The sequence below is a fragment of the Sinohyriopsis cumingii genome, chromosome 9 (assembly GCF_028554795.1).
Source record: "Sinohyriopsis cumingii isolate HCF-2022 chromosome 9, ASM2855479v2, whole genome shotgun sequence".
NCBI lineage: Eukaryota > Metazoa > Mollusca > Bivalvia > Unionida > Unionidae > Sinohyriopsis > Sinohyriopsis cumingii.
In genome coordinates, this window is record NC_142969.1 from 6325574 (window position 1) to 6343351 (window position 17778).

The window sequence follows — 17778 nt, forward strand, 5'->3', positions numbered from 1 at the left end:
TAAATGTTTTCCTATTTAAATCCGAAATAACATTATAAATTCGTCCTAGTAGTTACACATATTTGAAACCCGAAACTAATAAAACTAACTGAAAATGTAGATATATTTTACCTGCAATAATTATTAATAGATGATATATGGCAGACACACGTAAATAACATGATTGTTCAATATATTAAAAATGTTATTTCTTCATTAAAACTACGTTCTTATAGATCTTTTACATTACGAGATAGCATCAGCTTCATATTTAGCCAGCTAGTGTTAGTTCGGAATGGCATAGGAACACACTGTACATTATAAATGATATACAAAATATACTAAATTAAACTACAACTAGGTTGTACAATGTTTATTCTCCCATTCATATTGTGGAAACAATTGCAAAATAAAAGGCGCATGCTGGAATGAAATAGAGTTTGATAAACATAGTTCAAGGCTAAATCCCTGTATGGTAATGCAGACAATTATAAGTCACAGGAAGATGACATCAATGTGATCAAGGTTTTCAATGCCTCTAAAATATAAATTTTGCATGATAGTCATACATATGACACGTTCGTTTGGTTAAGGCGCGTATGGGCAGATATTATGTGTATAATAAATGTATCTGTCTATTGAAATTACACTATGTCTCCAGTAATATTATGAGCCACTTGTGAGTCCAAATCGCCACTTGAGGTCAAACGGAAAGATAACATGAGAACACCATTATGAGGTCAAACTAGAATTTAAAATAGGTGCGCCACTATAAAACCAAATAGGAATTTAACATTGGAGTCCCACTATATGGTAAAACGGGAAATCTGCTAAAGTAACCCACAGACTTGCATGTGGTTGATACTTGGGGATCAAAAGGGTTTAAAGGGTCAAAAGGGTTTATCGAGTAATATCGGACGGGTTTTGATAAGTGGTTTTAAGTTTTGAGTTGAAGACATCGACACACACATATACAACACAAAGACAATATTTTTTGGCAATGTGAAAGAATATCTCTTCAATGCATGGAAGGGTCCCTGTGAAGGTCGGCTGGGCTTTTCCCTACTGTCTTCTTCCCTTCCGGTTGTTCCATCGTCTACTCCTTTTGTCTATTAACTTCAATGCATCCTTTCGATCCTCAAGTTTACAGTCAGGATACCCTATCCCAAACTTGTCCCGAACAGTGATATAGGTCTCATTCATTTAACGGCAACCCGTCGGATATGATTCCAACTTTTCTTCTTGGCTAATCATCACACATTTATCGTGTTGAATCTTACTGGAATTATCTGTTTGACATCCATAACAATGTTCTGTTTTCAGAGCTGTATTTTTTCAGCTACATGTTTGGCAAAGCAGGATACTAAATATTATTCTTGTTCTAGCCATCTCGACATCATGACCTTTTCTTTGTCTTTTTCTTTCGTATTATTGTTATTTCCTGGCTCAAAGACATCGTCGTATGCCATCTCCAAATAGACTTTGTGTGCCAAACAGGATTTGCATTATTCCATAGCTTCTAATAGTCGAGTATCACTTCTCTCAATCTGTTGATTTCTAGATCATTATCAAATTTGGCATACAGGATGACCTTCAGTGTGTTCTCAAAAGCTTGTGCACAGCAAAGTTACACACGAATATGACCTTATTATATACGGTGTCCCTCGTCGCTGCCATGGTATGGAGTTAGATCGACGTCCGACATAGTATATCCTCATATATAATCGTTGTACGAAACATCGTTACTTCTGTTGGTACCTAACTATTCCGTGGCTTCAGGGACAAGTAAGATCTCAAGTATGTTTTACTCATCAACGTTAGGTTCGAAACGTCTGATACACAAGATCTGGCCATCTCAACTGACTTCTATCTTTGACACTTTATTGTGACTAACCACGGAGTTTAAAAAATGTTTCCGTTGAGGGCTGCATTGAAGACGATACTGATGATTGAAAGTCTGGGTAATTGTCCTTGTAAAAGATCTTTGATCTTGGATCGGAGTTCAGAAGCAATGGTAAGTGTTTTCGCTTCAACTAGTCGTATCCGATAATTATCTTTTGTTCTGCTCAAAGTTCGACCGATGTCGTTTCTCACTTTGGGAGAATTTCCACACCACGCATGTAGGGCCAGGCTTCTTGATTTCGGAATTTTACTCCTTAGGGTGTGCCATCAAATGGATGACGGTACTGTTTAAATTAAGAATCGAGAAGACAATCGCTCCGTTCAGGAAATACATGTCTGGCAAACCAAATGTCCAAACTGAAAACGATTCATCATAGCTTCATTAAATCCCAGGGTTGTATTTTTAAAGTTATATCACACATCCCCACCCCAAACGTGTCAAGAACAATCCAGATGCCTGTTCTTGGCTTCTTTTCCGTACGTCATGTGATTAACCAGGTATGTTCGGTAATGGTACGTGTCCATGCTGCAGATGTCCAGTTTATTATTCAAGTGCAGATCCGCTTTGAACAAGGACTGCAATGAGTTGTTGATTAGAGCTCCTCTGTCACCAACAACTCGATTGGTGTAACGGTTTTCAGAACTGTGAATTACAGTTACAATTAAATGGTATTCTGATCGATGTTGTCTTCTTTCTTTATTTGATTTAAAATTTGATAGGGGCTGAGGTAATAAAAGACCAGACATGATGAAATTCTACCCATTTAGATTCTTGAATCGTCATCATAGAAAACAAATTCAACTCTGGCTTTGCAAGAATCACGGTACATCATTTATCTTAGTAATGAAAGATGTCTAATGTTATTGCTGTTTTTTCTCTTAGTTTTTTTTCACAACGTGTTTATGAACTCTGAGAGCTGTTGGCCTTTCTTTCTGCCTGGATTTTGCTGTGGCGTGAATGGTGAAAGAACGGCTTGGCCAGCAGAGTACAGCACACTTTAGGGGCCTCTCGGTGAGCGACAAGGTCTTTTTCAGTTTGAAGCAATACATTTTTGCCTGTTCTTAAGAAGGCTTGTTCTGGATGTTTGTTTGTCGATGATAACATTTTGGAGATTTTTTTTCCCAGCGTCAAATCGGCATCTTTCAAAGGGTGCAATCCACAAACTGTTTCAGACGAGACCCACCCAATGAAAGCATACTTGCGCATATCTCCTAAGCCATGTACTCCTTGTCAATCGGATCATCGGTGCACGCGATACAAGATTTGTAAGTTGCTAGAGAATGCTGCTCTAAAAGGTAGGTTTCACCATGACTTTTCGTTTTGAGAATGGGATATCTTATCCCAGGCCTCCGATTTTATATCAATTTTGTCACTGTCAAAATACCACCTACTATCATGTAGATAATGTGACTGTACAAATTCACCGTGAGCGTGATACTTTTCTCAACCTCTTCATAAGCAGTTTTCGCAGAATCCACTTTTCATCGAATGACTGACACTAACGGCCCAGCTGTTTTGACCACCACGTTGAACTCCTCCACATGCGTGTAACGAAATCAAATTGGTTTCTGTGTTCAATTGCACAGCATATTTAAGATAGTTAAAAAAAATCCTCCTTGCTGTTGATGGCCGTCTGGATAATCTAAGGGGTGACTCCACCCAAAATGACATACATCTCTGGATAAAACGTAAGGAGAATATTATTGATGTCCACTGACTTTCCAAAGCTCTTCGTGATCCAGTTGAATGGCATGAAGTAACTTGGCCGTGAAATAGCACAAAGTGTTTTAGGGAAACACATCCGTTGAACTGAAACTGGGTAAAGTTAGATAAAATTGGTTACAAATAGTTCGATGATTCTGATTTTCGAGGAGTCACTGGATTTCAAAGGAGATTCCAAAGGTACCAAACGAGGGTTGTAGCTCTTGCCTTGTTCTGGGCGTGACTAGCATTGGCAGCAAGCTTCCCTTCGTTACTGGAATATTTCAGGGAATGATTATGCTAAAATATGTCGAAAGCCACGATGGTCACTTATTTGTAAGGTCGATTATCCAATCCAATATTCAAAACTCATGGTATATATTTTACAACATGCTTTCACTACTTCGGTTCAGTTATTGCCCGCTTTAGGGTTTCCTCGGTTGAGAACAATTTCGATGTCGTACATGGCGTCTTCATTTTTGGTCATCAGTTGTAACTCGAGGAAGTACAACATTACGTTAAACACTTCGCCGTTTATGTTTTCCAATTTATAAACGGGAGGATAACGGCCACATATATACCAAGTGAAAGTAAACAGTTCGATGGTCCAGTTTGGTAAATAACCTTTGTCATAGGTGAGTTTTAATTTAGCATTGCACAAGCAATTACCTGTTAACTGTCTTGGATGCAGTTAGAGATGTTTCAATCAAACATGGCCACTTCGTTGTCGGGGGTCTCTTAAATGGGGTACATCAGATACACGTATGGAACGATTAATTGTAAACTTTGGCCAGATGTGGTGACATGTCGATGTAATTGCGCTTGTGTTGATATGTAAACTATATCCACATGCGTTTTTGTAAAATGTGTCGGAACAGTCGCTTTGGCATCGGGTTTCTCGGTGTTGAAAAAATGGAATTTTCTTTTCTTTGATTCGTTTTGCAAAGCTTGGATTATACGTTCGGCTCCTTTTTTGTATGCCAATGGCGATGGTGAAGTCCACTTTGATGTAACATCAATTACAACGCTCGTACAAATCGGAGCTCGTGTTAAACGTAAAAGGTACAACTCAAGCGAATTCGGAAAAGACGTCGATAAAACAAAATAAATGTTTGCAACTCTGATTGCACGGGGCCAAATGAAAGGCATCAGCTAAATTGGATTGTCATTGCTGGTCGATTCCATCCAATTTGGTTTGTCTTCTAGAAATGTTACGGTCAATTAGTTTGATTAAGAGCATCAGCGAAATATCTACAATGTTTTATAGATTTTATTAATGCCTAAGATAGCTTATGTCATACCTGGTCCGGGTTGTTGCGCATCTCTGGGGCAAAGACACCAGTTCTGACCTCATCATTGGCAGCAGAGATGATTGGTTCCAAACAACATTTGGAGTCATACAAGGATGTATACTGTCACCTGCACTCTTCAACATTTTCCTGGAAAGGCTAATGGAGGACGCCTCAATGTTTGCTCCGACGAGAAGGCAGTCAACAGGGTGATGGTGTGCACACTGTGAAGACTGAAATATATTTCTTTCAGGACCAAAAAGCACTGAAGCGAATCGTATAATACATGTCTTTTTCTATACTGAAATTCGTCTCCTCGAATGATCGGTACTTTGTATTTTCTTATGACCGGTATATCGACACATTGAGGCTTTTGCAAAGAACTAACTCGTAACATTTCTTATTCGGATAAATCCAGTAAACTTTGTTACATCCCGAACTTTCTTGACTTTTACCTTTGGGGAGGGTGCATTTTTGCGGATGCAGCAAATGATAAAGGAATAGAGGGCGTCGCCACTTGAAAAGCTTCTTTTTTAATGTTAAATTGTAAAACACGCATGTTAAATCGGTTTTTGCCGGCATCACCGACAGCGGCTAAGTCGAAGAAGATGCTGCAGACACAATCAACGAGGTACGTACTTGGAGGATTACAGTTACTCCAAACAGCAGTGCCACTCTTTCTAGTACAAGTTGTTTTTTTATGTTTTTCTTCTCACGATTTTTCTCTTGGTCTTTTTTCTTCTAACGGTGTGTCCGGATTGTACCACCGTTCCTCTTCCTTGGAAATTGTTTGGGAGAGATTTATTTTAGAGAGACTGATTCAGCATTATGATCCTATTTTAAGTCAGACGCATTATTACATATCCAATAGAAGCGCTGCCTCCAGGCTGCAAAATGATTTGAAGTTTGTTTTGAGTATCGATTAGCAGATCTACCAAATGCGACAAGGTCATATTGTGTTTGTTCAAAAAACATCTGGTTTGCTGAGGGAGGTGAATAATGTCACGAATTAATTGACATGTTTCCATAATAAATCATCGTAAGATCTCTTTGTGACTGGCTTCTAACTAAAGGACACGCACTGGTAAATTTGTATTCGCTACTGAATCCGTACATATCACGAACCAATTTGGCTAGATGATGAGATTGAAAAGATGTCATGTTGACGACTGCGAGACAGGAAAGAAGTGTTCTAGGCTTTAACTGTGTTTTTTTCTTTTCATGTGTAAATGACCGGCCCTCCTTCTTGGCACCAGTCGTAAAACAGAAGGCTGCAACATCCGAAATATTCGGGTGTAGTGGGTTTTAAGTAGGAGTTTTGGTGTTTGAGTGGCACGGCCGTACTCAAAAGTCAGCAATCAATATCTTAACATGTGCTTTTGAGGTTTATCTCTGGGGCTTTTATACAAGACCTCGTAATGGGCAATGAGATGGTACGATGGGCGAAACAATGTGTTGGCAATGTACATGATACTGGAATTACAATGGTACCCTTTGCATGTAAGCTAAAGTTTAATTTCTTCTTTGTCTTCAGCTAACATTTCGTTGAAGATGACCAAAGGTGTTTCACTCGTGTCCGACAGGATCCCGTCATCTTTACGAGGAATGACTTCTACAAAGACTATGGATTCTCCTTGACATTCTTGATCGGAAGCCAATTGCCACTATTTTTATTCCCACACGATGCGTTGGAGTTGTCGATCAATCAAATGGATTTTATGTTCGATGACACGATTGACGAATTCAGTTTTGTCTGTACCACTAGGTCCAACAATCGACAAGGATGGCAAAGATACAGCGCCTCTCAACTTCGACAATCATTTTTTTCGGCAATGACTTTGAGAGCAGATGAAAACGAGAAATATTTAGCCATAGCGAAGGTTTACGAATTTTGACAATGACAGAAAAGACAAGACAGGAAACTTTATAATTTGACGGCACGTTTATTGATTCTTCAAACAAACACAAAAGCATCTAAGATGGAAGTAACTATGTTCATTATCACAAAATCAAATAAAATCATCAAGGTGCAGTACAACAAGGTCAATGTACACAATTCGCAATTCAAGTGCACCTTCAAATTTCTAGGGGCTCGTAATTTTCTTTGAGTCTTTTACAACCTTTATAGTACGTGCAACTGTCTGTCAAAGTAAAGGACACGATAACCTAACAGGGCTTAGGCTTCCTGTAATTTTAAGCGTTCATTTGCTGTCATGCAGGCGACAATAGCGACATTTTGCAATTTCTCGGCAAGTGAATCTCTCATTCTTCTTCGTAATTGACTAAATTTACATTTTTGCTAACGACGTCCACGGACTTCATTCGTTTTTTTATTATTCAGTCATTTCATAGCGGCAGTAGGGATTTGCCTTGTTTCCCGTCTTCGGTAAACACACTTATTTTGCCATTTGTTTGCATACAGATATTGAGCGTAACGTTGGTAAAAGAGCGTGTTCCTTCGTTCTTTACCTCGCCGTTTAAAGTAATGCCTTCGACTGAATCGTACTCATCTTTCACTGTTTCTTTGTCTTCATGAACCTGACACCAGGAAGGATAACCGCTGCCTTCTTGTTTGAATTTCATACAGGTATTGATATAGCCTGAGAAATGCCTTTCCGGACGTCGTCGTCCTCTTTGGTAAATTTCTGTGTTGGAAAAGTGGTATTCTTCGTACACTTTTAACAAGAGATATTCAATATCAAGAGCGCGAAGAATCCACACTGGCGCTCGTTGCTGACAAAGTGTGAGGGCGTATAATGGCCATGGGGTTCTCCTGCATTATTTAGTTGCTAAGTAACACTCTTTGGAGATGGCTAAATTTTCTTTTCCACAAAATTGGCGTAAAATTTCTTCCTGAAAGTAGAAAGGGTGCAGAAGGGTCAGAAGCGTGGTAGCGCTAACAACCGCAGAATGCTTCTCGTTGTTTTAGTGCTGATATTTTCGGATTCGTAATTTTGTGTATAATCGAACATGGTAAGACTGCATGTTGATCACCTTGGATATTGAAAAGGTGTGGAAAATATATTTGGCCACTTCTATCATTCAAAATGTTTTAGGCATTCCACCCTAAGGCAAAGTAAAATAACGTGGCTTGTTCTGAGTAGTATTTCAGACGAAATTGTACATCGTATCCAGGAAGTAATCGACATAGCATAGCCATGGCAGTCACCGTAGCGTTAAATGTCCTCTTCTTTCCAAGTGTCATCTATAAGGTTTAAGATCCATAGGGCCAAATCGGGAAACGTGTTTTGTTATCACTTTTCTTAGAATAATGATATTCGAGGAATCCAGTAATACTGGTAATGTCACAGAAATATGTTTCATGATGATTGAGGTGTATGTATTATACGTCTGGGAAATCAGGACCTCGCAACAGCAGAGGTCCACGAACCACTTAAAGATACACACTCAACGTGTAGCAATCCTCCAAAAACGTATTGATATTGGTGCATTTCAGGTATGCCACTGGCTGTATCTTTCGATAGGCTAGCTTGATGGAACATGACTTCTGCTTCTATTAGTTGTTTGGGAAGGTCTGATTTTCGAATATTCTCCTAGGCTCTTTTCCATTCTGGCTCGGGCTAAACACATGTGGTCATGTAAATTGAATATTTAAACGATGGTGAGTTTGGTGTTGTGAATATCGGCCACAAAAAAAACAAATTTGTGCATACTCTACCTTTCAGAGGGGAAATATAACCAACGCAAAGTGTAGTTTTCTCGTCGGTGATGTGAAATTTGTCGTTAGATTGCTGAACGTGTTGAATATTTTGTATCACTTTGAAGTTTGGGTTGTTGGGTGCCGAACGCGATCTATATAGATGATTTTAAACTGTCATGATAATTGGCAATTTTCTTTAGCTGGACATTGCCTTTTCAGTGCATCTCACAAATCCGTTACAGAGCCTTCTTCTTTCTGTGGTGGAAATTCAGACTTCGTCTCTTTACATTTCACTGTGTGGTTCCAGATTTGCTACGGAAGTAATTGTGTATCTCTCGAATGTGTTAATTATTTTCTGGTGCTACTGGCGGACTTTCGTTGGAGGTAGGCTCTCGTTTTGTTTGGGGGTGACACGTGAAATATGTTCATTCGGGCAAATGTTCTTTTTTAAATTGCTTGCATGGATTTGAGCAAACACTTCCTCTCGAGTGTGAGGTAATATGTCACGTTGTATCCCATGGTTTCACCTATTATCACACGAACATGTTAAACAACGTTGAATCCTCTACGAACATGCATGGGATGTTGTGTAATCCCGAGCACTTGATGTATGTGAATATATCCTTGGTGATTACCAGAATCACCGAGCGAGGCTGCTATTTGGAAGAGGATAATATGTGTGTAGAGACAAGGGGTAGTCTAACCAGATGTTGAAATATGGGTCTACTCTCCGACGAAGTATAAGGAAGAGAAGTCCAATTATGTGTCATTTATGTTAGCTCGATTAGGCTAACAACCCCTACCAGCCCTTTTCAGAGGCCTTCCTATGCCTTGAATAGGTATAAGCTTTCACTCTTGCCCTTTTGACCTCATAAACCCGTATGACTAAATAAACCCTTTTGACTCCACACTCTACGATCTCATAAACCCTTTGGACCCCATAAACCCTTTTTGACCCACAAGTGCCCACTGCATATTTAATCATAAGGGCTACTCACATAGGATTTCATTTTAACCCTATAGCGGAACTCCCATATTAAATTCTAGTTTGACCTAAAGTTGTGCTTTTGACCCTGAATTGGCGCATACTATAACTGTCACCATTTATAATATGAGTATTGCACTTCTCAGCTCACTAAAGTAGACTGGTCATATGAAAGAAATATTTGTTTTTATATAGGAAAAAACACGCATTTGAACAAAAATTACGGAATATGGACACTATTGGTGGAAAGAATTTGAAAGGGTACAATATAGTTTTCATTTTGTATTTGTTTAACTGAACAAAGGAATGGTATCGAGAAACTGACCTAACACGAAAACAGTGTAACTAAAAGAGCATAAACAAACATCTTTATTTCTTACCAAAAAACATTGATTGGTTACAAATCAACGTATAAGCGGGACAATATAACTTTTTTTACTAAATAAATATATTGATGACCTGAAATTTATGTATATCTAGCAAACAACACATTTACTTAGTAAATAATTATATAAAAGAAGTTCCTACAATATAGGGCAATTCTATTTTTTATCTTTTGTTTCACAGCTGCTCTGCCTTACGGAATTGCAGTTGACGCAATATCCAGACTTTTGTTTTATGCAGACGCAGGAAATCATATCATTGGTGTGATCAGCCTGAGAGACTATTTACATAAGACAGTTATAAGCCGCAATTTGGATTTTGCTCGATACATTGCTACAGATCCGATAAGTGGGTATGCATTGTCCCTTTGTTATTAAAGTAGAATGTCATCACTATATGTTAAGGACTGCATGCTTGTGGATTTAGTGTGCGTGTGTGTGTTTGCATGTATGTGTGTGCCAAAAAAAGGGGGGGGGGGAGAAGGAGAGAATAGTTGAACATGGTTAGCTGCCACATAATATGCTTCAAAGTTTTATTTTTAAAACACTATGGTAATAAAAGTATTATTTGAGTCCTTCAAACTCTGACTCAGTAGATGGAAAACAGTTATTATTCGAATGAAATGATTTATCCAAAAGCTCTCAAATACTGTGAGACGCTTTATCAGAATAAACGAAAGGGTACGGGGCACTGTCACAACATACACAATAGGATTCGTCAAATCCAGCAAAACCCATGAGATGTCCAACTGAAATATACATTTCTCTTGTTACAAGATTATGAGGTTAAACAGAAATGTCAAAGAAGTGAGTGCGTCGATTTATACATAACTGTTGTCATCTGTTTAGAAACAATAAATGTCTATGTTTGGGATTCTAAAGCCTCGAAAATTCAAAACCTGTCATCCTACGTATACTCCACTGCTCAGAATCCTTGGTTATAATACCATATATAACATTACCTTCACGTCAGTTAGTAAAGCCACGGTTTGCTATTTGGGGAATTAATTGATCATATCAAAATACAAGTAATGAATATGATCAAAGAAATAGTGAGAACTCTAAAGTCTCAATTTTAGAGAGAAGGTAATACATACCCGTTCCATTGGATAGTTTCTTACGCCCGTATCAAGGGAGTCCGCTGCCTCATTTTGGGAGTGTGTGCTAACTTGTAGTAGTCAACTATTAAATTCTACGTATGTAGACCAAAAAAATATTTACAGGTGAAATCCCCCTCCCCCCTTGTTCCTACATGCTAGCGCCCATGAACATCATTCTTCATCTTTTTTCTTTTGCAAAACCATGTTTTTCGAACATAGAAGTTAAAAAAGTGATGATACAGGTGTGTGGCCATAAAATGTGCATTTTCGTGTTTGCCTATATTAAGAAAAACTGATTCCCTAATCTCAGTGCATTTTTTTATATGTTATATTCATGTGGTACTCTTATTATTCTGTATGATTGTTGATTCCAACATTTTAAAATATCAGTACAGATACAAATTCGACAGTACTCTTTCTCTAACGAATTACATAACATATAATTAATGTACGTCGCAGATCTGCTTATGACGTGTCAAACAAACTAATATTCAACCTCACCGCTCATAACCAGAACCCTGACTTAGAAAATACTATTCTCAAGGTGAAAAGTGTGTGTGTGATTCGGATTTTTAACGTAGCTTTCAACAATTTTTCAGTCAGTGTGGCAGCTTATAGTGATGTCTAGCACTGGGGCATCATGCCACAGACATGTGGCATGATGTCCCACCCAGTCACATTATCCTGACACCGGGCCGACCAGTCCTAACACTAACCTCTTAATGCTGAGCGCCAAGCGAGGCAGCTGTTGGTGAAAAGTATTGACTTTATAATTTCAAACCTTTTAACACTGCAAACCTTTAAATAATACTATTTAAAATGCCCGCGTATAATAAAATTTCATATTGGCATAAATATTTAGAAATTATAAATACCTCTTATCACAGACCAAATCTTGATTATGGTAATGTGGTTTGGAACAACTGCACATTACTCAAAAAAATGAGTCTTATACATATCAGGCAGCCAGAAGCGTTTCACATGCCTAATAATAAATATGTACTTAAGCTTTACGTCACAGATAAGGATGAAACATGTTTGAATCCAGACGTCCAGAATACAAATTCAAAGGATGTATTAACTGATAACTGATTCAAGTCGTCTATAATTTACGATAGTATATTCTATTAGTGATAATATCCATAGAGACTAGTCAAATGACTCGATTAATAGCTTCAAAAGCTCATAAAAAATAGCGACACCCAATTTGCATGACGCTTTTATTAGGGTAGAAGGGAATTTCAAATCATTCATGAGCGACTAAGAACAAGTTGCACTTTGTTAATGAGAAATTTTTACACCGAAAAATCGGATCTCTTCCTTGCAGATGTTGGCAAGTAGAAAGAACACAACACTTCTTTGTTCAGTTAATACCAAGAGCTTCGTATATTCGTGTTTTCGTTACTCACACCATATAGGAAATGAAACTTAAAAAACGTTATCTATACCGATACAACACACACATATCAAGTTAGCACATAGGGCGTCGATGCCGTTCCAAAATGTATTGAAATTTCAAAAGTATGTACTTAAATACACCAATTGCTAAGACGTATGCTCTTCCATGAGTCATGAATTGATGTAAACACATAAATAGATGTAAACACCGATTCCTATTTGTAAAAGTGAGGCACCACCGTTTCTGCAAGAATTCGCTCTAAAATTAAATACTATTAACTTTTAATTTCGCTTTTTGTCATTTTCATTTGCTCTTCCTCTTTCATTTTTATGTTTTAAAACTATTTATACAGTGTTCTAAACATTTTAATTAACATATATTACCTGTAGCTTCTTCTTTTCTTTAACCACTCTTCATATTTCGTTTTTCATCTTAGTGCGTTAAAAAAAATTGTTTAATTAAGAGACTCTTCGCTAATTTATTCCTAAATGAATATAAGTTAACCATTCACATATATTTAAAACTTTTATATCATCAAAGGATATTAACTTTATCCAGGTTTGGCTTTTTTGTGCTAATCTTGTAACTTATGTAATGTGTATTTATATGTTACTGCATTTATATGGGAAAATATGGATGAGGTTTTTGGATGGAATACTACACGACATTGGGAGTGCAATATATTCATCCGACAAAACGAGTTCATATTTTCCCATACAAATGCAGTAACCATTCTATTATAAGCTTATTTAATAATTCTACCTAAAGCGTAATTATATAAATAAAATACACTACAAGAAACAACGTAAATGAATGTATGCTGTATTCCAAACTAAATACTCAAGGGCAGATTCAGCATTACACAACAATATTATTAATGCGCACATAACTTGGCCAAGACAAATATGAACTTAGCCGCGCGCTCGATATAACTTTCGAAAGAAAATGCCGTGTCTAATTGAAATTGAAATTTGCAGTCATATTGTGAATGAATGCGCACCGCAACAACTTTTCAATTTGATCTGGAATGAATAGATGTAGGTATTTTGTTATCAATTCTACCAAAATTCGTGATTATGGACTGGATTCATCTGTGCAAATTGTACATGAAATACATCGGATTGAAGCAGAGCAGGAGAAAGCGTGTTTACATCTGCAAGTGTGTTTGTTCTGACTATTTGAAATCATAATGTACGAAAAATATGAAGTATTTCAATTGAAATTATCAAAAAGACGATATTTAATTTAATCTTTATTTCATTGTGAGTGCAGTAAGGAAGATGTAATTGCACTTGGAATATAGTCGAAATTACAGTACAAATTCGAAATATGTAATCAAGCTTGAGAACTCGTGACACGGCTCATGTAATTAGGATTTGCAGAACTAAGAAAGTACATTTTGAAGAAATTCAAAATGTAGAACTGTAAGTATATTTTTGCCATTCTTATTACCAGCTAAAGCAGACAGTTTATGCCTTTATAGCTTGCATATTATTTGTAGGTACCAAGCAGTTTTATGAAATAGTGTGTGGGGTACCCATCAATGAGGTTGAGAGCTCATCATTGTTACTGTTTAATTTTGGAGAGGGGTCTTCTCTACGATGAACAGATAACTGAAAATAGTTTGCACACCTCTCCCAAAATAACCCCGGGAGAGTGCAAAATAGCACCCACCACGTCGTGACATGGTTGGAAAGTGTACATGAATTTTCAGTTTCTGTTGAATTACCAGCATCATAAAATTAGTAGGGGTTATATACTGTATAATCTGACCAAGACTTGAAAATCTAAACGTAGCCGACACAACGTACGTAGCTTATTCGCTGCATTTTTTCTTCTTAATTATTATCCCTGACAAATCTAGAGGAAGCATGAAACCTGACAGATTTATAAAAAAACAAAGGTAATGTTTCTTTAAAAAAAAAGAATTAAAAAACATTATTCATTAGTAAATTAAAATTGTTAATAGGATACAGGCTCTACCTTTACCTGACAGATTTATATCAATTAACTTAGTCAATAACTTAGTCACAATGACGAAGTCATTGACGTTGAATTTCTCTGTCTTACAATAGAGTTCTACTTCAGACGTGAGATAATTTCTTTCAAAATTTCGATTCGGTTAAATTATTTGCGACAAGATGGGAAAGAAGGTTCACCAAAAAATTAATTCATTTATAAGCGAATAATATTGTAAAAAATATTAGCGAGTTAACTCTTAAATCACTCTTTCTTTTACATGACAGAGTGACAGAGTTAATTACCTTCGTCGCAAGACAACTACAACAATATTCAAAAGTTTTTCTCTCAATACTCAGGAATGGCAGGGTACGTAAATATTTTTCGCTGTTCACATTTCTTTGAAAATGTTGATCTTATTATTGTATCTGCAACAAGTTTTACTGAAGCACTGTAAATACCGATATATTTGGCAGCTGCATATATCAACTGAAACTCTATTTATTCGCCTGCTTCTAAAGTTACTGATATAACTGATCTTGCGCTGTTATCATTGTCAGAGGTTCCTCTAAATCTACAAGTCTCACTTTGTGTAATGGCCCGCAAATTAGTCAAAGAATTATCTTGTTTGATGCTGTCTATAACATCAATCACAAAAATGTTTTCGAATACTCCGTGAAAAACATTCATATATAAATATATGACAGTGATAATTTTTTCCCAACGCCAAGCATGAGTGTCACGGAATTGTATATGAGTTATATTAATATGTATATGTTGTCAAAAATATACTTAGGTTTCGTTGCCGCGTACAGAGTCACCAGAGGGTGGTATATTTTTCGGCTCTAGTTATTTCGAAATCCTGAGTGAAACTCAGACCATGCCTCACGTGAGAATTGCCTGCAGCGGAAAACCTAAGCATCTAGCTGCGCATACCTGTCACAGCTAGTGTACATATAGAGCAAATTGTTTATAATCAAACTGCATTACGACGAGTCTTGTCAGAAAGCTGACCCCTTTACGGGAGCAAATCTCTTGCTGTATAGCTGCCTTATACATCCTGCCATGCCTTATAATGGTTTGATGTGGAGTCACAGAACTCTGTGTGGTTTCGTGTAACGTATACGCTGTGTTATGGTGACGTTGGATCGGAAGAGTGTACTGGTTTTCTCGATGCGAGGGACCCGGGTTTCGCGACCATCGGGTCTGTGATTGATGTGAGGGCTCTAGAGGGATCCTTTAACAGACTGAGAGGAGCAGACCGTGCGTGGGGGCTTCTCTGGCCATTGACTTAAGCGAGTGGATCGGGAGTTGGACGTCAAATGGGCGCCACGATAGTTATATATATATTGTGTTCCACGTTGTTGTTTTCACTATTGCTATCAGAGCAAATTTACATGCATTTGAATATCGTTATTTGAACGATACATTCACATTTACATGCATTTCAATATCGTTGTATGAACGATACATTCAAGATTTTGATTATATTGTGGTGTAGATCATATACTTTTATTTTGTTTATCGGTAATAGGACTTAATTCACGTTCGTTTGAAATTCAATTTGTTAAATTCATATTTGAGTTTTATCTCGTTGAGTTAATATATATTGATAGTTCCATGTTAGGAACTTTATAACTTTCCATATCTTTTTGTGAATAACGGTGTCAGTTTTTTTAATATTTAATTTGCGTTTATAAATAAACATCTTATAAACGGAGATGCTTTTGGTGTCTTCCCTAATCCATTCCCTACCCGGCTTCATCATGTGACAATAAGATAACAATTTATAGTGACAAAACAGACTGTGTTTTTAGTCGAAAGGTTTTAATTACATCATCACGAGATGCCTCAAAATTCTTGATGATGAAATGTTTCTCAAATTAATTTTGCTCCATTTATATAATATTTTTTGTCTGAATTATTTTATTATTAACGTGAAAATCTGGCGAGATAGTCTTCAACGTTTTTTATTCATACGACTTTGGCGTTGACGCTGTTGCCGGCGTTATGTTTTATCATAATATCGTTTTAGCTGTCTGTATCATTTACCACCACACTGAACACACAAATGACATCGCTTATACCAAATCAAATCGTAATCAATCGTATCGGCGAAACCAAGAAAGAGTTTCGGAACGATGGTGCAGCTCATGTGTGGTCAACATTCAGAATCATGCATGACACCAAAGGTGTTATTACTGTTGCAATGAATGACCATCTAGCAGCGACGTATATTATCTTGACGAAGGAAAAAACCATATTGTAATAAAATGTATCGTAGGTACAGACGATACTTGGATTATTCGTGACAAACGTGACTCTGTTCGATTACATCACACTAAAGATATTGTAACGTTGAGTAAAATTCCAAATCAGGAGCGTTAACTGGTATTCACAAACCATATTTAGAACAAGCATGTCCTATGGCTGCATTTGTGTATGCAATATTTCCACTGAATGATGAATCTAGTGCTGATGATTTCAAACCGATGAAATGTGCAAGATTAAATTGTGTTGCTGAGCGAGTTACAGAATATTTTACAAACGCGATACGTGGAAATGGTTTAACGGATTTACGGTGTAAAAGAAAAAATGAATGGACTGAGTGTGTCAAGGCACATGGAGCTCGTATCAACGACGTTGCGGAGCTTAAAAATCATTTAAAATTTCAGATAAGGATGAAAACAATAATCAGCAAGACTTTGTACGAATCAAAATATGAATGGAAAGGATTTTCAATAGAGATCATTGATCATAACGCGCACGCGTGGAGGAAAGATGAACCAATATTTCCACGCAAAAGAACTGTTAAATTGTATGACGGTGATATTTTTGACCTCATAAATGAGGTTAGTAAAAGCGATCACGTATCTGTATGCTTGTTGCAAAGTTCCGGATATGTAAATTATGATCAGTTTGTACGACCAAATGAGAAATTTATCGTGCAGAATTTCTCCACTTGGAAATGAAACATCTTGCGTCAAAATATACCGATGATGTTGAACAATTAGTCAGCAATTTTATTACTGTTTCGTCAGCTGCTGCCCATGCTGTTTTAGAAGAAAATTCATGGAAACCGACAAGATCGGAATATTTTGAAGATGTCCAACACAATTGTGTGTAATACGGATACGGAGGATAGTGAAATACTAAATAAGATTACACCGACGTTATCTCAGTTGATTTGGTTACATGTTATCCTGGAATGGGAAAATCTGCTGAATATTTTAAACGATTTGGTCATCTAAACAAACGGGTGAAGACCTATCTTAAACTCAAACGACTCAACTCGTGCAAATCCAGTCAAGTCTAAGTCTGGTAAGGGCCCATTTAATTTACTTGATAACTCGGCAACATCATTTATTGTAGCTCCGGTATCCTTGACCGATTCGGCCCATTTATTTATTTTTTCACGT

The 17778-nt window shown here is 37.1% G+C and overlaps 1 protein-coding gene across 2 annotated transcripts in view; it reads left to right on the plus strand.

Moving 5' to 3' along the window:
- The window catches only part of LOC149791216 (low-density lipoprotein receptor-related protein 6-like), a 79314-nt gene that overhangs the window by 40604 nt on the left and 20932 nt on the right, over window positions 1-17778 (plus strand). For both annotated transcript variants that reach the window (XM_089969155.1, XM_089969156.1), the window contains exon 10: window positions 10086-10254. In XM_089969155.1, coding sequence (XP_089825281.1) covers window positions 10086-10254 — 169 coding nt within the window. The remainder of the gene's footprint in view (window positions 1-10085; window positions 10255-17778) is intronic.